Source organism: Oryx dammah, unplaced genomic scaffold (genome assembly GCF_014754425.2).
Source record: "Oryx dammah isolate SB20612 unplaced genomic scaffold, SCBI_Odam_1.1 HiC_scaffold_13, whole genome shotgun sequence".
Lineage (NCBI taxonomy): Eukaryota > Metazoa > Chordata > Mammalia > Artiodactyla > Bovidae > Oryx > Oryx dammah.
Window position 1 is genome coordinate 41,402,486 of NW_024070197.1, and position 20,023 is coordinate 41,422,508.

Below are 20,023 nucleotides of genomic sequence, written 5' to 3' on the forward strand. Positions count from 1 at the left end.
TCATCATAATGTACTCTGGAGGCCCTATGCTTGTCCCCCTATAGGGCTCAAGACGGGGCCACGGGTATTAAGGGAACCCTGATGGAAGTGAGGAAACCTCCTTCACTGGGTATGGGTACAAGTCCTCACCCAACCAGTTTCTCACCCTGCAAAGAACACCAGGCATAGGTGAGGGCCATTCACCAGGAGCAGGTAGTAAGCCCCTTCCTCATCCTGCCTGGAGCCCCCACCTTTGCCTCTCCCCTGCACCCAAGGTAAGACACCTGGGCCCTCAGATTTCCTGGTAGAACCTGGCATGCATCTGGTTCCTTTCTCCATCTGTATCCTCGGAGAATTACCTGGATGCTCTCATCCCTATTACCCTGAAGCTCAGATGCTGTATCTGGCACAGTACTGAGGGAAAAAGAACAAAAATCAATGATTTCAACATAATAAATTCATCCTAAAACTTGCATGGAAGCATAAATACTCCCAAATAGCCAAGTCGAATAGTTTTGAACAAGAAAAGCAAGAAGGAAGGACTTCCCTGATGCCTTTTCCCCAGCAGCACCTCCTCTGGAGAGGGAGCAGTGTGGGGCTGGAGCCACTGAGAACGTCCTGGAAGCTTCTAGAAGAACTAAACACAGTCTCTGAAGGGCGAGTGCATTTGGACAGGTGACTGGGTGGTTGCTCTGATGCCAAGGAGCCAGGCTGGGACAAGTGGCTTGGAAAGTGACTGTGTAGCCAGTGTGGCCAGAGTGCAATACGCCCAGGAAAGGGTCTTGTCACATGGGCGCATGGGGTCAGACGGATGAAGAGCTTCAAAGACAGAGAGGGGAACTGTGACTTCTATCGGTCAAAATGTAGCTTAGATTTTGTCACTCTCCCACTCTACAACCTTCTGTAGCTCCCCTGGCTACTGTCTCCTGGCTAATAAGGCAAGAGCATGTGGATGGAAAGATGGGAGAGTGCCTGGAGACAGAGAGACCTATTAGGAGGCTGATGTCACAGTCCCAGAGGGAGAGGGCAAGGGCCTGAAGGGGACAGGAGAAAGGAAGAGCATACTCTTCAGGGAGGGGTTTCGTGAGATGCACACCAACACCCTCCCCACCGTCACCCTGGCCTTCATCACACTGAGGATCACCGCTTCTCTGCAGCATCAGATAGCATTTCAAGCTCAGCAGATAGCAGGTAACTTATTCTACTCACCACAGAATAGAGCCACAAAGTAGCCAGAAAAACAACTACTGCCTAAAACTGTAAAGAACACACAGCAACTCCCTCCTGGATCCAGCTAGGCCCAAAAAACAAGAGTCTGATATTCCTAGGTTCATATCTCACTTTGACACTGACTCAGGCAAGTAAACCTCAGTGCCCCTGTTTCTTCACCTATAAAATGGGCCTAATAATAATACATACTCCCTAGGTTTGATGAGGCTTTACTGAGCTCATGTATGTAAAACCTTCAGTAGAATAACTAGTATACACTAAGAGCTCAGTGAGGTAGCTATTATTATCAATAGCAAAATAATTGTTTAGGTATTATGTTAACCACTGTTCTATGCAACTGATTAGCAGCTTTTAGCAAAGGAATAGGTGTTGCAATTCTCAAACATCATTTATCTTAGCATCAAGGTGGAGACGTGATTAAGAAATGTCAGAAGAGGAAATAAATTCCATTCCATTCAATTCAGGAAGTTGTGACTTGTCATTCCTAATTATAAAGTGATAGAGAGATACATGGACAGATAGTAAATCATGAAAGCTAAATATTTGAAGTACTGACTACTTCAGTAGTGAGACTGTGTTCCCTATTTGAAGTACTGACTGCTATTTTTAAAAAATAAAGAAAAGCCTATTCTTTCTCCCTCCAAAAGTCCATGCTTTTGTGACAGAAGTCCATGGTGTCACCTCTAGGAGTTTTCATTACTCAGTAATTTTGGAAATGAGTGATTGATGTAATTAAAGTTATTGGTAAAGAGAGACTCAGTTACCACGGAACAGATGAGTCAGCAGAAAGTTTAAGTAATGAAATAATGTTCCAAGGAATGATTCTTAAAATAAGCTTTTTTTTTTTTAAACTCTAGCCATTTTAACCATTGCTGGTCAGCAAAAAGATGTGAAGTAGTTAAGAAGTGGAGAAAACATGCTACACAATTTTAGAAGTTCTCAGATGAAGTCATTTTCAATCATAGGAAACTATATGTAGTAAGCAATAATGGTAAGTGCTCACATTTCTTGAGAGTTCACCATGGGCTTCAGTGGGCTTTGCATCCATTATCTCATTTAATCCTCATTTTTGAACATTCGGGCTTCCCTGGTAGCTCAGCTAGTAAAGAATCTGCCAGCAATGCAGGAGACCCCAGTTCGATTCCTGGGTCGGGAAGATCCACTGGAGAAGGGACAGGCTACTCATTCTAGTATTCCTGGGCTTCCCTGGTGGCTCAGCTGGTAAAGAATCTACCTGCAATGTGGGAGACCTGGGTGTGATCCCTGGATTGGGAAGATCCCCTGGAGAAGGGAACAGCTACCCATTCCAGTATTCTGGCCTGGAGAATTCCATGGACTGTGTAGTCCATGGGGTCGTAGAGTTGGACACAACTGAGTGACTTTCACTTTCACTCTAACATTTAAACAAGCAATGAGGTAGGTACTGTATTATTCTTGTTGTATAGATGCAGATGCTGAATTTCAGAGAGGCTAAGAAACTTTCTCCAGGTTGCACAGCTGACAGAGGGCACAGAGGGGAATGGAATCCAAGAAGTCTGGCACCCAATCACCACAGACCCCAGGCCTCTCTGTTTAGATTTCCTGATTGTCTAATCTGGTTCTTCAATACACCCCAGATAATAGAGTACAGTCAAGATGTGAATTTCCATCTGTCTGACCGCACAGCAGTTTCCAAATTCATATTTCTATGGGAAAATCCAAGTACCCTGGCTTGGGGTGCATTTCTTCATTTTCACTTCCATCGACAGGTATTAAATACCCAGGGTGTGCAGGCTTTGGTCTCTATGTTTGTTCTACAAAGATGGCTGGGGCAGGAGGACCCTCAGGAGGGTATGTGGTAGTCAATGTGATAGATGATGGGGCTCAGACTAGTGCTGTGGGTGGGAGAGACAGTTGAATAAGACTTCTCAGAAGGATCTGTAGGACTTGAGGAGTGCATGCATGTGAGGCATGGGGGAAAGCAAACTGCTGGCACATTTCTCAAGTCTTTCCACTGGATCACTGGCTGAAGGAAGGCAAGAGAAACCAAGATCTGGGGTGAGGCTGGGAATGGGAAGGAGGTGACTTTAGTTTGGGACACTTTTTTTCATCTGTCATTTTATATGGCTTCATTCTTATATATAAAAAATATATATAATTATTTTTATTAAAGTTTCGGTGATGTACAATATTATACACTATAGGTATATAGTACAATATAGTATTCACAAATTTTAAGTTTATTCTCCATTTACAGTTATTATGAAAATATTGGGTATATTCTTCGTGTTGTACAGTATATCTGTGTAGCTTATTTTATACCTACTAGCTTGTATCTGTCACTCCCCTACTCCTATATTGCTCTTCTCCTCTTCTCTCTCCCCACTGGTAACCACCAGCTTGTTTTCTGTGTCTGTGAGTCTGCTTCTTTTTTGTTATATTCACTAGTTTGTTGTATTTTTTAGATTTCACATGCAGGAGACCGGGGTTCGATCTCTGGGTCAGGAAGATCCCTGGAGAAAGGAACGGCAACCCACTCTGGTATTCTTGCCTGGAGAATCCCATGGACAAAGGATCCTGGTGGGCTATAGTCCATAGGGCAGCAAAGAGTCAGACATGACTAAACAACTCACACACACACACACACACACACACACACACACACACACAAGTGATATCAGACAGTGCTTGTCTTTTTCTGTGTCACTGATTTCACTTTCTGGCATAATACCCTCAACCTCCATCCATGTTGTTGTACATGGCAAATTTTCATTCTTCTTTTTAATGGCTGAATAGTACTCTACCGTATACATAGAAATTAAGGAAACATAGACATTGAGGAAACAATCCCATTTACCAGTGCATTGAAAAGAACAAAATAACCCAGTTTGGGATGTTTTGAATTTGAGTCATTCAAAGTCCTTCTGGCTGGAGACATAATGCAGGTAGTGAGATGAGTGCCCTGGAGCAGGGGCAGGGGGTGGCACAGGGGGTGGCACTGGAGGTGGGCCAGGTGTGCTGCAGCACCACTGAGGGGTGTGGCAGAGCTTCTGGGCAGGCTGCAGAGGGCCTACCCAATAATCAGGCTAGGCTGCAGGTCCGCACCCAGAGAGAAAAGGAAAGAGAGGGGAAAGGGACGAGGTGTATGTTTGGGGTGGGGGCTTAACTTCGAGTGATATTACAGCTGCAAACCCAACAGCCCTCTACTCGACAGCACTAAACAGAGTTCCCATGTGTCTCTTTGGCCAGCTTTAGGAAGAAGGGGAGAGAGATGGGGACCTCCCATCTGTAAGCATCTGGCAAAGGGGGCGCTGAAGGGGCAGGGACCTCTCAAAGGGCAATGGATCCATGTCCTCAAGCTCACCCACCCCTTCCCCAAACTTTGCTCAGAGCCTCTCTTCTTGCCCTGCAGAAGGAACAGAGAAGGACTAGAGTCTTTCATGGTGTCAAAGAGCATATTGGTTTGTAGATCTTAGCCTCTTATCCCTGAAGTGTGCATGCTCAGTCACTAAGTTGCCCGACGCTTTGCGACCCCAAGGACTGCAGCCCTCTGAGCTCCCCTGTCCATGGAATTTTCCAGGCAAGAACGCTGGAGTGGGTTGCCATTTCTTCCTCCAGGGAATCTTCCAGACTCTTCTCGAACCCTCATCTCCTGTGTCTCCTGCATTGGCAGGCAGATTCCTTACCACTTTGCCACCTGGGAAGTTCTTAACCCCCCCCCAAAAATGAACTACAATAAAAGAGACTCAGGCCCTGCAGAACCAGTGGAATGGAAGGAACCAAAGCTTAGCAGGTTTCTAACGATCCTCCCATCTCGGTCCTGCTCCTGCAGAAGCACGCCTGGAGATAAGGGTTACAGTGAATGCTGTCACTTCAGTTGTGTCTGACTCTTTGTGATCTCTTATGGGCCGTGGCCCTCCAGGCTCCTCTGTCCATGGGGTTCTCCAGGCAAGAATACTGGAGTTGGTTGCTGTGCCCTCCTGCGGGGATATTCCTGACCCAGGGATGGAACCTGCGTCTCTTACATTGCAGATGAATTCTTTCCCCCTTGAGCCTCCTGGGAAGCCATAAGGTTATAGCGCAGGGATTAATTAGGAAAGAGCAAGGGGGAATAGGGTGGGGACAGGAAGCAGGCACCTCGACTGCTCTGTCACCAGCCAGCTGCATGATCTTGAGCAAATGGTTTTACCTCTCAGGGCCTGAGTTTCCATTGCTATAAAATGAGCAGTTACTATTTTTCAAAGTGTAGTAAGCACATTTCTGGTGGGGGGAGGGGGAGGAGGAGACACACAGTCATGGGCAAAGCAGAAGGACTGGGGTTGGGGGGAAACCTCTAGAACAACCAGAGACCCTGAGAGACGCCAGTTGCCTTCGAAGCCCAGGCAGCCAAGAACTTCACTAAGTTAATTAGTTTTGCAATCATTGTCTTCCGTTGATGACAAGTGATACTAGCTTTTCAGTGACTGTGATGGTATACACATTCCTTTCAATATAAGGAAATGGTGAGAAAATTCGAAGGAAATTATTCTGTAAATAGTAGTTTCAAGAGTCAGAGGTGATGATGAGTATCGGGAGGGTGGGGCTCAAATGAGTAAGTTTCAGGGAACACTGAGCAAGGTAAGGGTTCTTTCCTTGCAACTTTGAGTCCTACGGAGTCTTCTCAGACATTTTCTAGAAGTTATCCGGCATTTACCACCAGATTCAAAGAAAAAATTTAAAAGGAGGTAGGAAGGAAAAAACAAATCTGGAGAAAAAAAATAATCTCCACCAACCAAAATAAACCAGGCCAACAATTTCTACCACATTTTTCATGAGAGTAAAGAGGTGGTGTTTATTCCAAATGAGCCCTTTTCTCCAAGTCACCACTCATCCACTCTTTTATGTGATGCAAGAGAGTCAGTCCTCAACTAGCCATGAAGATCTTTGCACATGTGAGTGTTTAGAGGAAGAGCCACCTATTACTACAGGGTTTAGATTTAGATGCTGGATACAAATAGAAGGCAAACAAAACCAACCAATCAACCAACCAACAACAACAAAAAAAAACCTTGTGGTTTAGATCTAAAAAAAAAAAGTCTCAGAAATGACAACTGTGTGGTAAGTCTGATGTCAAACTGTGTTAGCTGGGAAGGTGTCTGGTATGTTCTGGAACTGTGAGGGTATTTGGAATCTAGAGCTAACAGATGTCTCACTCTGCTCGAAAGATGTTGAGATGATGTTTCTAAGGGCCTGTGGGTTCCCTTGGGGACAAAGCCACTGATAGTTTTTACAGGAAAAAAAAAAATCCCCAAGCTGATGACCATATATAAAATACAAGGATTCAAGAAAAGGATTGAGGGGTTGGAGGAAGCAAAAAACAGTCACACTGAGACATCAAAAAGAAGAAGAAGAAGATGGAGAAGGAAATGGCAACCCACTCCAGTATTCTTGCCTGGAAAATCCCACGGACAGAGGAGCCTGGTGGGCTATAGTCCACGGGGTCACAAAAAAGTTGGACACAACTTAGCAACTAAACGACAAGAACAAAAAATTTTTTTAAGTTTTTAAAAAGAAGAGGAAACACAAAATAAATGCATGAAAGGCTCATGATTGCAGTCCTTGCTAGAAGTTGCTCTGTAAAATGATGGGTGAAGGCACATTCATTTTTTGCGTGCATTATGTGAGTGCATTGTGGGCGGGCAGGCAGTCACTTCCAACAGGAGAAATGAGCAAATCTTTTCAGACGGCAGTTATGTAGGGAAGTAAACACTCCTTGGCAGGAGCAGCGGTCTTAGTCCTTCCTTGCTGGTGAGTATCTAGGGGAGATGACATACTCCTAGCTTTTTCCTCATCTGTACTTCACACACGGAGTCCTGAGGAGGCAGCCCGTCCTCCAGCAGCGTTGGAGGAGGGCTAAGATGTTTCCCGGCCCAGCCTAAAAATATCTCCCTTGACAGCCTGTCATAGTGTCTGAGATTCCACCATTATAAATTCATTCCTCCCCGTTAAGGCATTTTGTTTCCAGGAGTTCTCGGTTAAAATACAGATATCTGCGAGATCTTAGCTTGGCTGAGACAGAGGGAGAGAACACAGCCTAGGTGTTAGGAGACTCGGGTTTCCATTTGGTTCTGCCTATAGACTCAGCGGGGCTTCCCAGGTGGCGCTAGTGGTAAAGAACCTGCTGCTGATGCAAGAGATGTAAGAGACAAGGGTTTGATCCCTGGGGTTGGGAAGATCCCCTGGAGGAGGGCAAGGCAACCCACTCCAGTATTCTTGTCTGGAGAATCCCATGAACAGAAGGGCCTGGAGTGTTCACCATAGAATCACAAAGAGCTGGACACGACTGAAGCAACTTAGCACACGTGTACACATAAACTCACTATGTGAGCGTGGGCAAGTCATTTTCACTTCCTAAACCTCAGTTTCTCCACTGATTTAAAAAAAAAAAAAAAGAAAAGGGAAAAAGGAAAAAAAGACAGGAATAAAAAGGGAACTGAACTAGAGAGTTCTGAGATCTCTGGTTTCAGGAGGTACGATCTGTTCACTTCAGGGTTTGGCCCGAACACCAAGTCCTTTGCCACTGGATTGCCAGTGTGTTAAGAGCAACTCCTTTGGGCCAAAGGACTTGGCTATCAGGTCAAGGGAGTGTCTTACTTCCCCTTCTCTGGAAAAAAAAACAAATCCCTCTTCCTCCCTTACTGTTGGCCACCTCAGCAAATGGCAACTCCATGCCTCTGGGTTTTCAGGTTCAAATTCTTGAAGGCACCCAGAATTCCATTTCTCTTGTTCCCAAGAGTGTTTATAGATCCAACCCACCAGAAAAACTTGTTGACCCCACCTTCAAATTATTGCCCAAACCTGACTGCTTCTCCCCATTTTCCTGGTTACCATGCTGGTCCAAGACTGAATTCCATCACCTCCCCCTAAAATTTTCCATCAGCTTCTTAACTGGTCCCTGTGTCTACTCTTCCCCTTCCAGAGTCTCAGCTCCTCATACCTGGGATGCCCTTAAAATGTAACTTAGATCCTGTCTCTCCCCTGAAAACCTTCCCTCTCCCACTTCCTCCCTCTCTATCATAAAATCCAAAAATCTCACGTGGACCTATGAGGCCCCATATAATGGGAACCTGGCTTTGCCTTGGTCTAATTCCCTCCCTCAAAAGTCTTCTTGCTGTTGTTCAAACTTGCTCCTACCTCAGGATCTTTGCACCTGCTATGCCTTCTGCCTGGAACTCTCTCCCTCCGATTATCTGCCTGTCCTTTTCAGGTGGTTCAGTGGTAAAGAATCCACCTGCCAATGCAAGAGATTTAGGAGACTTGAGTTTGATCCCTGGATCGGGAAGATCCCCTGGAGGAGGAAATGGCAACCCATTCCAGTATTCTTGCCTGGGAAATCCCATAGATAGAGGAGCCTGGCAGGCTACGGTCCATGGGGTCACAAAGAGTCAGACACAACTGAATGAAAATGCATGCACAGGCACCCATTTCCCCAGCTTATCCACTCAAATGCCCCCTCCCAGGCGATGCTTCACAGACTGCCTTGCCTTAATTTTTTTTCCTAGTGCTCATCATCTGGAAATGGTGATTAGCCATCATCACACTTACCTGTTTACTTTCTGTCCTTCTCTCTAAAATGTAAGATCCAGGAGGGCAGGGACTTTGCTTTGCTGCTCGCTGCATCATCATCACCTAGAACAACGTATCTGGCACATTATAGATGCTCAATTAATGTATGCTAGAGAGAGAGAAGGTGATGGTTTAAGTGGAGCTGCACTAATACGGAGGCCAGCCTAAGCTTTCCACTGGATTGGTCAATGCCAAGGGCTTCCCATGTGCTGCTTCAGCAGGGCAGCAAGTCCTGGGGAGACAAAGGTAGAGCCTGTTGTTAGGAGATGTGGGTGGGGCGCTGTGTGGGGTACAGGTAGGTAGGGGAGGCAAAGACCCCAAGCTGAGTTTATATGTTTATGGGCTGCAGATTTTTGATTCAGACTAGAGGAAGTAGCCAAAAGGCCCTCAGGACACACTCCCAAAGACAGGAGCCTGTAGAGAAAGGGTGGGTTATGTGTGAATCACAACAGCTGTGAACAGTCGTGTGGGCTAACCAGAAATTCAATTCTGCCCCTGTAGGGGATCCCAAGCCAAGTCTAGTCAGCTCCCAAAGGTCAGAGCTGCCTTCTCAGGCTCCCCACTGCCCCCCTTAATCAAGGTCTAGAGAGTAATATACAGATGCCAGAGAGGTGGGGAAGAGAAGAGTGCTACAGGGCATCAGCCATGCTGGCAGGATCTTCCCCAAGTCAGAACCCAAAGCCTCAAGTCTTCCTTCCTCCCCCGCCCTCAGGCCTCAGAGAGCAACTTCAGTGCAGTGAGGTCTTAAGAGAGTATGACCATAATAACTACATCAAAGGATGACCACATGCCACCCATGAGAATCCTCACAAAACAGGTGGTACAGCCCATTGTACAGAAGGAGCCATTGAGGTTCAGAGAGGTTATGTGATCTGCCCAGGGACACACAGCTTATTAAATTGTAGACACAGAATTGAGTCACCAAGGCCAAAGGGCCCAACCAGTAAGCTATAATGCCTCTGGACAACAGCCTACATCTCTGTGCTGCCTGGGGTGCCCTGGTCACACTCAAGTCCTGGCTTCTAGAATACTGGAGCAGCGCTGTCCACCTCTGAGCCTGCTGCCACAGGAGTCCCTCCCGGCCCCCCTACCACCCCACACTAGAGCCGACAGCCTGCTGGGATGGTGGGATGGCTCGAGCCCACACTCCAAATACAAGGCTGGTCAGCAAAAGGTGGCTAAGGAAAGGAAAGCGCCCAGGGCCAGGGCTGGATGCAAATGGGAATCCTTGAAGACGCTGAATCCTCTGAGGTAGAACCCCAGCTGTGTGGAGCGCCTCCGACAGGCCGCTGGTGCGCACCGGAGCTCTCCAGCCCTTGTTTGATGAGCAGCGGCCAATAAATTCATTAATCATCATTTTATGCCTCATCAAACCCCCTCCAAGCCCCTCCATGGGAGTTACACAAATTAGCCCCTGAAAAGACAGTAATTTCAGTTTAGCGAGGTAAGTGCTTTCTGATGGGCTCCGCGAACAGAACTCTCCTGACAAGCCAATCCATCAGCGCACTGGGAATGGGGCGCGGCCGGGCCGCCCGGACCAGCCGGCTCTCACCAGGCCCAGCCCTGCCCAGCCTAGCTTGCGACGGCTACCTGGCGAGTGTCTCGGCCTAGGGCGCCCCCTTTCCCCAGCTCTTTTGCACCCATCCTCCGCAGTCTGTCTCAGCCGCCCTTTTGCCCTCACCCACCCCTACCTGCTCCTCAACCTTCTAAACAGAAAAGAAACTGTTGGAAACACCGAGGATCAAAATCGGGTAACGAACTTCTCCGAGGGTTAAGGAGACAGACGTACTGATGCTGAAGTTCTGAACTCGCGCCCAGGGGAGGGGAGAACCAGGTAGCTCTTTCCCCTCATACAGTCTGGAGGTCGGGGTTCGGCGACCCTTTGAAACCATGGAAGGGTTATGTGTATTGCGGGCATACTTTATTGGGGAGAGGGTGTGTCCATGCCAGTCCCAAAAGAAATCCCCGGATCAAAAAGAGAGCCCTCTGGGAACAAAGAAGAGGCTCTCCGCGCCTGGAGGGCGGCTTCACGGGACCCTGGTGGCTGGAGGTGGGGGACACGCCTTTTTCGTGGCCCTAGCCACATGGGGTGAAAGACGACGCCTGGGGATGGGAGCAGGAAAGGATTTTTCCATCGAATGGGCCTGGCCAGTAGGACTCCAGTATAGGGAGTTGGGTATGAAAGGAGAGGGGAACAAACCTCAGAACATTGTGGCGAATGGTTGGGTATTTGCAAGCGCGAAGCCAAAGCCGCGCCTTCTCACTTTCCGGTCCTAGTGCACCGAAGGTACCAAGCGGATCCTACCCGGCGGGGAGGGGAGATGGACGAGGAGCCGCGGTCCACCGAACCGACTGACCAGCGCGCACGGCCGCGGAGAGCTCGAGCGCCCGGCGACGCGCCCCTCCTTCATTAGCTTCCCCTCCACGCGGCGCTGCCTCGGAAAATAAGTTAGCAAACGGGGAGCCGTTTATCTCTTTTATCTTGGGGCCTGATCCAATTAAATAAGTGCACATTTACATTTGCATCCATCAGGCGGGAGCACTGAGAGCCCGGGGTTTGCTCGGAGCAAATAAAAGCAGATTTCACTGGGAAAAGTGGCGTCTGGGAGCGCCGGGCTCCTCCGGGCGCCGGAAACGAGCGCGGCCCGGAGGGCGGCCTTGGGGACCTAGGGTTGGGGCTTGAGGCCGACTGGAGGCCAGAGATCCCCAAAGGCCCGGAGGGGCTCCGGCTAGGGCGGGGTGTGCAGCCGGAGCTGCCTCCCGGCCCCCGAGGCGATCGTGTTAGGCCACAACCTGGGCCCCACCTGGTGCCTGGGACCCAAGTCGCATTTAGAGCGAAAACGAAAAGAAGAACCGCTCCGGCCTGGTCCAAAAGGGAGACCCGCGGGGTGGGTCTACGGACAGTCCGGCAGCTTTGGCCAGTTTATGGGGAAGAACAGGGGGCAAGTTCCAGGTCCGGCCGATTTCCCTCCTATTCGGCGGCCGAGAGGCAAAGGAATGCGAAAAGCCAAACAGAGGGCGCGCCTCCCGCTGTCCTCTAACGTCCTGGCCCGAGGGGAGACCAGGGGACACCTTCAAGAGGGGTAGAGGGGCATGTCCAGGTGAGCACCTCCAGCTTTGCCACGCCGGCCTCATTCAAGATTCGCTCTAAACCGGGTTTGAAGAATTTGAGGGTAATTTTAGCAGCAAAGATGTCTAACCCACAGGCCAAAAGATAGAAATGATCTTTGGGGGCCGCGGCTGCATGGTAGACCCCGCTACATGCCAAACCGCAGATAAAAAACTGTGCGGGGGCCCAGAGGCTGGGCATGGGAAGGCCGGCAGAAACGGAATGCGTGCCCCTAAAGCCGAGCGGGAGCACCCGAAATGCCCGGGCTGCGCGCGGCGGCGCCCCCCACCAGCAGGCTGCTCCGGCCGCCCGCAGATTGCTCAACTGCCTGCCGCTGGTTTGTAAAGACTGTGCCCCAGCCTTGGCAGGCATCTGCAGGGTTAATCCTCTTTTGGTCGCAGGCCCTGCTTCCCGAATCCCCAGTGTTAACTAGGTTCTGGGTCCCAGGCCGGAGAGAGTGGGATGGCGGGGGAGTTTACATTTGACCCTCTTGGGGTCCAGAGCTAAGGACCCCGCGGCGGGGGGGTGGGGAGGGGGCATGGCCGGGTGTCGCCTAACTCCTCCTCTCTGCGAGCCGCAGGGCGCTCGGGGACCAGTAGGCGGCGCCCTTCCTGAACTGCATCCGCCTGCGTCTCCCTCTTGGGAGCGCAAGCACATTCCTTTCAGTTCGGGCGCTTTGCAAGGGCGTTATTTCGTGTCTCTGCACGGGTTTGGCAGCTTGTGAGGCGGGACAGGTGGGCTGGTTGGCACCACCCGTTCTGAAACCGCACGCACGACCACCTTACCCCAGCCCCTCAATCTTCCAGGTTCCAAGAGCTGCGTACATCTCGGGGGAAATGAGAGGGCCCCGAGGGGTTTGCAACCTGGAGGCCTCGATGAAGGCTCCTCACCCAGGCCTAAGAACAACACTTCGGGCACTGGCCCCCGGATCCGAGGAATTCGGAGGAAAAGGGGCCCTTTCTGCAGCCTCAACCTCTCTTGAGCCCTCGGGGACTGACTGGGCTGTTGGCTTCTCACCCCAAATCTCAGAAGCTGATTCTGCCGCGCACAGAGGGGAAAAGGGAAGAAACCCAGCGGGTCTCTGGTTTGGAGCTCCCTGGGTGGGGGTGGCGGGGCCTGACTGCAGGGACCCCACTCAGTGATTCCGCGGGGCCTCTGTTGCTGGACTCAGCAACTCTTTTGCGAGATTCAGCGACTCCTAGTCACCCTTAGTGCCAGGCTAGCCTCTGTTTAGGTACTGGAACCAGCGCAGCCAAGCGCAGGTGACAAATGCCGCGCAACCCCAGCAACGAGGTGTTTTAGGCGCTGCTTCGCATCGCGTAATTTGCGCGCCCCAGTTCAAGTGTGCGAACAAACCTCTGGCACAGGCCGGAAGTTTTCCCCCCTGCCCTCCCCGCCCCACCGCCCCTTGCAAAGAGCATCGCCTTCGACACGGCCCAAGATGTGGCCAAGCAGAGGCTCAGAGGCTCTAGGAGGGACTTGGACCCTTACAGACAAGCCACTACTTCTGAGATTAAACGCGGGAGACATGTCTTAACCGCACATACCTCGATCCGCCCGGCAGGCAGCCCCCAAACTGAAAAGTCTCTACACACCAGAAAAAACACTGGTCAGCGAACCCCAGCTCTAGAAAGGAGAAAACCCTAAACTTAATTTGGGGCTTGTACTTAGGGCGAAGTACGCAAAGAAAACTCTAGAGGCCAGGGTAGGAGGGATGCGGGCAGGGGACAGTGAATTTGGGCATCAGCCTTCCAACCTCTGGCTGTTTCGCTGCCCAGCTGGAGGCGCTTCCCGCAGCCCCTCGTTGGGGAGAAATGCCGCGGGCTCCCCGGTGCGCGGCTCCCGTTCCCAGGCAGCCCCCGCAGGCATTCGGCTTCCAGCCCCCAGCCTCGGCAATCAGACCTGGGAGGCCCGCGCCTCGCCATTTGCATATTCCCGGGAACACAAGGAGGCCTGTAATTTTCTTTTTAAAATCGTTGGGCCGGATTTAGGGCCAGTGCTTCCAAATCTCGCAGAGTTGATGTCGTCCTTAAACTCTTAAGAGAAGGGGACTGGCCTATTCTTCTGACTTTTTTAGAAGAGAAGGTGATTCCTGGGGTTGCATATTCAACAGGGGAGGGAAAAAGCTGATTGTGAACCGGGCTGTGTGTGCGGGGGGCGGTTGTGGGTGGAGGGGATTGGAGCGCGGGGGGTAGGGCAAGTCATCCCTGGAATTCAATTGTTTAAAAAAAATCATTTATAATTAAAGGGACAAAGTAAAATACGATCGTCTCATGCATATTTAATCATTCACACTTCCAAGTTTGAAACCATTTTCCCTGAGTGAATTTTCTCACTAATTTAAACTCTGAAGTCGACTGCCGTTCGCCAAAACATCTGGACAATGCTGGTTTCAAACTTGTTTAAATTCGAATAAGCTAAAAGAGTCCCGTTGCAGGTTTAAAGGAAAAAGAAAAAGTAGCTAAAGTAAAAACTCTTGTGAAAGTTTGGGCGGTGTTTAAAAAATCAAGTAGGGTTAAAGTAGTCTTGAGTAGAAATGCAAATATGTGCATTTTGATTTAGCCTAATTAAACCGGTGTTATGTGCAAACACATTCTCTCTATATTCAGGCTTGGGTTTAATAGAGCAAATTAATTTCCCTCGCTGGCGTATGTTTTTGCCCTAAAGCCTCCCCTTCCCTGACCAGTGAAAATTTCCCACGAAATTCCACACGTCCGCGGTTCTCCATCTCCAGCGCAAAATGGAGACTGGAGCACCGACAGTGCTAGCGGGCCTCGGGCGCAGGGCGGTTTCTCTTCCTCGTTTGGGACTGAGACCCGACCTGACTTCGTTTTGAGATGAAATGTGCGGGATTAAATGGAGAAAATAAAACCTCATAAATACTTTTGCAGCTACTCGAGACTCTTGAATCCGCGATGGGAGACGTGCTAAGGTGACGACAAGCCTGATCAAATCCACAACGGCCTCATTATCTAGGCAAATGTCCTTTAACTGCTGAATGCCTCTTGTCCAAAAAGGGGGTCCGTGGGGTGGGGCGGGGGACTCTTCTGGTCCATCCGGGGCTCCCCTTCCTTCCCCCAAGCGCCTGTGGTGCTCCCTCCCCCACTTCCGCCCCCTCTCTCGCCTATCTCCTACTCTGCAAAGTGCAGGCTTGTAATTCAGGACAAGTGTGACACCTACCTGTGAAAGGGGGGAACCGTCCCCTCGCTGGTCCCGCGGCCCCAGCCCCGCGGCTGCGCGGGGAATCTACCCGGCCGCCTACCACCCTCACGGTCGCGGATGGAACATTTACTAATTTAATGAAATCCAGCAAAGAGATCAATGCCCAATTTTGAAGGGGTAGAGACGACAGTGACTTGGGAAAGCCTTCTCCTTGGCATCCCCCAACTGCTTCCCGCCCGCATTAGCCCAGAGCACCTTTGAAATAGTAATAAGGGCTAAATCCGGCATAAAATCGAACTCATTAGCAAAGTTCACCAGCTGATTGCTTTGCATAAAACACGACACTGATTGGAAGTAATTAGGTTAAGCGTTGGAGCTCGGGTGGTGCGTGTCTCTAACTGGCTTTGCCATCTCTTCTCCCTTCTGGGCACACACTTGGGTCTCTCTCGTCCCTCCTCCAGGGTCCAATCACCCCCCACAGCAGCCCGCATCAGTGATCCAAATTTGCATTCCGGGCAGGGCCAGGTTCCCTGGAGCTCGAAACCTAATTACGGTTTCCCGCTGGCAAACTGGGTTCGGTGGAACCTTTCATTCCTCACTTCGGAAAAAAAGTTGCAGGTTGCATCTTTTGTCCAGGGCGATGGACAGTTTATTGAGGCTTCTAACAAGTAATGAGTGGCTCTGATTATGTTAAAATCTCTTTTAATTAAATATTTTGCATTTTACAAAGGCGGCTGCAGTTTCTTTTACTTTTCAAATCTAAGAGTATATAACCTGTTTCCTTTCTGTAATAATACTTTAGCTCATACCCAGAAAAAATCAATAGGTGTAAAAAAATTAAATTAAACTTGTATTTTTAAACTATGAAACAGTTTTGGGGGAAACACAAATGTATATATTTATATTACAAAAAAACATTAAATGCCTGTACAGGTGTCTTAATTTCATAATTTACTTCAAAGATATTGAATTATCAATTTAAATACAAAAATGCTACATTAAATATACAGAATAAGATTTAATACAAATCCTTTTTTAAATTTTTCTTTTCAGTTGGTTAAGACATTTCTGTGGGTGTGTGGAGATGTTTACATTTTTATATCATCCATCTCCATGTACTATAAACTTTTTAGTAGGAGGGGTAGTTTTGCTTTTCTCTCATGTTGATGGAAAAATAACTGCCAAGGCCATGTTTTCTTTTTTTAATAAATTAGGAAGGTCCGGGACCGACGCAGCCCGCGTTAAATGTCGGACATACCTTTCTTCAATTCATAGGGAGAGTCTTTGCACAGGTCTAGCTGGGACTGGCTCCGCAACATTTTCGGGTCTTTAGCCAAAGCGTCCGCTCGATTCAACACGGTCTGGTTTAATCCATTGAAATGCGAGCCCGGACCCGTGGTGGGGCCTGGCCCGGGCCCCGGGTGGCCGTGAAGGTGTCCGAAGGAGCCATAGTTCGTGTAGCCAGGATAGAAGGGCGCCGTGTAGTAGAGAGGCCGGGACAACACCGTCCCGCCTGGGAAGGGACACTGCGCCGAGGGCGAGCGCGATGGCGCCGGGGCTGGCGACGCGCGGCTGCCTCCTAGGGCTTGCCCGGCTACGGGCCCGGGGCACGGTGGGCACGGAGAGCCCTCGCTCCCGCCGCCCCCGTCCTTGACCTTGTCCGAGGATGTGGCGATCTCCGCCAGAGACCACAGTTTGGGCTTGGCGAGCACCGCCTGCGGCGGCGGCGGTGGCGGCGAGTGTATGACCGAGGACCCTCCGGGACCGGGGGGCAGCTCTCCCGCGGCTGGGTGCGGGCCCGGAGCCGGCGCGCCGGAAGGGTAATGAGGGGCTGGGTCCTCGGCCAGCCGCGCTGCCGCGGGCCCGGCCGGGGAGAGCCCGCCGGCGCGGGGGGGGCCCGGGCAGCGCGTCGAGGCGGCCCTCGGATGGCGGCTCCTTAAAATCCGAGTCGCTGAGGCTGCCCTCGGTCTCCTTGCCGGCAGGGGTGGGCGGCCCCTGCAGCCGTTCACAGCCCGAAACCGCCTTTTGCTCTGCTCCTCCTGCGGGTGAAACCCAGGCGGTCAGAGGCGCGGAGGCCACAGGTCCCCACCCGCAAAGGCAAAAAGCCCTGTCCCCAACCTCCAGGCCTTGGGCGCCCCCTCTCCAGGCCCCTCTTTGGCTCCACACACCCTTTCCCGCGTCCACCAACCTGCTTCGGGGCCCTCGGGGTCGCCCTTGTCCTCGGGCTTCTGGGGCTCATCCTCGTCGTTCTTCTCCAGATCAATGTTCTCCTCCTCCTCCTCGTCCTCGCTGCGGTTCCGTGGCGTCCACGTCATCTTGTTCTCCTTCTTGAGGCGCCGGCGCGCGTTGGCGAACCAGGTGGACACCTGGGTGAGGGTCATCTTGGTGATGATGGCCAGCATGATCTTCTCGCCCTTGGTGGGGTAGGGGTTCTTGCGGTGCTCGTTGAGCCAGGCCTTGAGCGTAGCGGTGGCGTCTCGCGTGGCGTTCTTCCGGTACGCGGGGTCCCCGTACGGGTACGAGCCCAGGGGCGCCGCGTACGGGTGGTACCCCAAAGAACCTGCCATGCCCGGTGTATGGTCGTAGGGAGAGCCCTGCAGGGAACGGGCAGAGAGAACGTGAGTGGGCCGTGGTCCCCAGTTGGCACCTGGGCGACCGAGGCACACTTCCTCTGCGCCCAGGGGTCTTCGGGCTGCGAGGCCCGCACTCAGGCTTCCCCTGGGGTAGGGCTGGAGGGCTCAGACCCGGGGGCAACCCCTCTTCCTCCTTAGAAGGAAGCAGAGGCCGCCAATCCCTGAGTCCTTGGAGGCTCTTGGAGCAGTCCTGGCTTCCCCGGCACCTGGTAGGCCCCCCTCTGGCTGGGCACGTCCTCCCCCGCGTGAGCAGATCCGGCCACCGAGGCCAGGCCCCTCTACCCAGAGAGAGGCCCGGGCAGCGGCGGCGACTCTGCTCTCTGCGCCCGAGTGGCTGCGCAGTAGAAACAAGGGTAGTAAGCAAAGGAAGTCAAGGAATTTTTTTCCCCCACAGAGAAAGGCAAACGAAGAGCCAAGCCTTGTCCCTACACCCCCTCCCCTCCAAAAGTGTTACCCCAAACCGAAGCCACGGCGCTTTTCCAGAAAGTGCACCCGGCCGAAAAATCCCGGATGCACCGCAGCTCGCCCGACTTTTCAGAAATTTAATACCTCCAAATCGGATTGCGAAGATAGGATTACGGATTTGCAACATTTTGGAGGACTAATTAAAGGCGAGGCCAAACACATTTACACAGACCGAGCACGCTTCTGTTCAGATTTCGGATCTATTTCTTTTGAACTACTTTTCGCCAAATGGCCAAACCCCTCAAAATGAAATAGAGTAAAATGTGCAGGACGGCCTAGAGCTCACGTTTGAACCAAATGTTGCTCTTTGAAGCGACCTCTCCCCCCAAAAACCCCTTCCGCCAAGTTAGCGATCTGAGCAAGACGCGGCTCTCCTCTTCGTGCAACTCCTGAGCCCGAAACCCGGGCGAAGCCGAGAGAGACAATCGCCCAAGTTCGCAGGGGCCGCGAGGCTCGGCGGGACGGTCCGCGGTGAAGCCGAGGCCCGTGTCCCCCGCAGCCCCCGTCCGCCACGCGCGGCCCCAGCTGCCCTAGCCCGCCCAGGCTCCCGCTCACTTACCACGTACGAAGAGAAGGCGGCGGCGGCTGCCGCCGCGGGATCGGCACCGTACTGGAGGTGCGAGTTGTAGCCCGGCGAGGGCGCCGTGAAGGCGGTGGAGCCGGCGTAGGGCGAGAACGCGGAGCCCGACGACGAGCGGCCGAGCTCATCCGTGCGGGGCCCCGAGATGACGCTGGTGCTGTACGCCGGGCAAGAGTAGAGCGCCAGCGAGGCGGACGGCTGGTACAAGTAGCCCTGCGGGTAGGACATGGCCACACACGGGCATGGGGCGCTCCGCGCCGCGGCCGCCAACGAGCCGGGCGGCGCCCTGCGAGGGCGAGCGGCCGGGCACCTGGTCTCCGGCTGCCCCGGGCCGCTGCTCCTCGGGCCCCGGCTCCCGGGCTCCGGCCCGCGGCGCCTCCTCGCTGGCTTCCCGCGCGCCTCCGGCTGCGACCGACGAGCCCGCTTCTCTGCGCGCCTCGCTCCTCCCGGCAGGGTTTTCCCCCCCTCCCTCGTTGCTTTCTCTTTTTCCCCCTCGCTCTTTGCACTGGGGGGCTCCGCTTTTGGCTTCGCAAAGGTCCTGCCAAGATGCTAAGTTGGAAATTGAGGATTCTGACGCCTTGTGCGCGCCTGAAGCTCCTCCTTCCCGGGGTGTAGTCGGTGGGAGGACTGGCAGCAGCCTCTGGGCGGCCGCAGCCAACCCGGCCGCCAGGCGCTCCTCGTCCTCTCCCTCTTCCTCTCCGGCTCCCTCTCCCGCTCGCTGGCGCTCCCCTCGCCCCTCCCTAGCGCCCGCCTCTCCTCCGCGGCCCTCCTCTCCCCCCTCCTCTTATTCCCCCCCTCCCCTCATCGGTCTCTCCCTCTTTCACTCAGACTCTCGAGCGCCGGCCCCAGGATGACAATCACATCCCAGGCGCGACGATCTCTTCCAACTTTCCTCCCCTGCTAAGTCGGGGAGGAGGAGCGGCGGTTCCGACACAAGCGGGCCCTGGTGGCCGGTCCGCCGTTCCGACGCACAAAGGGAACGAGGCAGCGGACCGCGCGCCAGCGAACGCTCTGCTTTTTCTACGCCACAGTAAATCGCGGAGTTAGCGGATTTCTTGTTCGCGAGGAGGCTGGGCTCCAAAGCGGATCGCCGTCCACCCTCCCCTGGTTTCTCCCCCTAGTTAGAGGACCCAAGAGAGCGCTGGAGACCCAGATGGATGCCAGCGTTCAGGGCGCTGGGAGTCCGAGGTGACTATCCTCCACCAGCAGCAGCAGGTGGGCGAGAGACAGGCCTTGGACATCTGCACGTCTCCGGCTCAGCCTCCCTTCCACCAACTCCCC

General features: G+C 52.3%; 1 protein-coding gene across 1 annotated transcript; it reads right to left on the reverse strand.

Moving 5' to 3' along the window:
- Positions 1–15,683: 15,683 nt before the first annotated feature.
- Positions 15,684–19,416, reverse strand: IRX5 (iroquois homeobox 5). Its single transcript, XM_040254021.1, is given in 4 exon segments — positions 15,684–16,965; positions 16,967–17,103; positions 17,253–17,658; positions 18,722–19,416. Coding segments are annotated over 4 exon segments (1,452 nt in total). The 5' UTR covers positions 18,971–19,416; the 3' UTR covers positions 15,684–16,305.
- Positions 19,417–20,023: the final 607 nt, after the last annotated feature.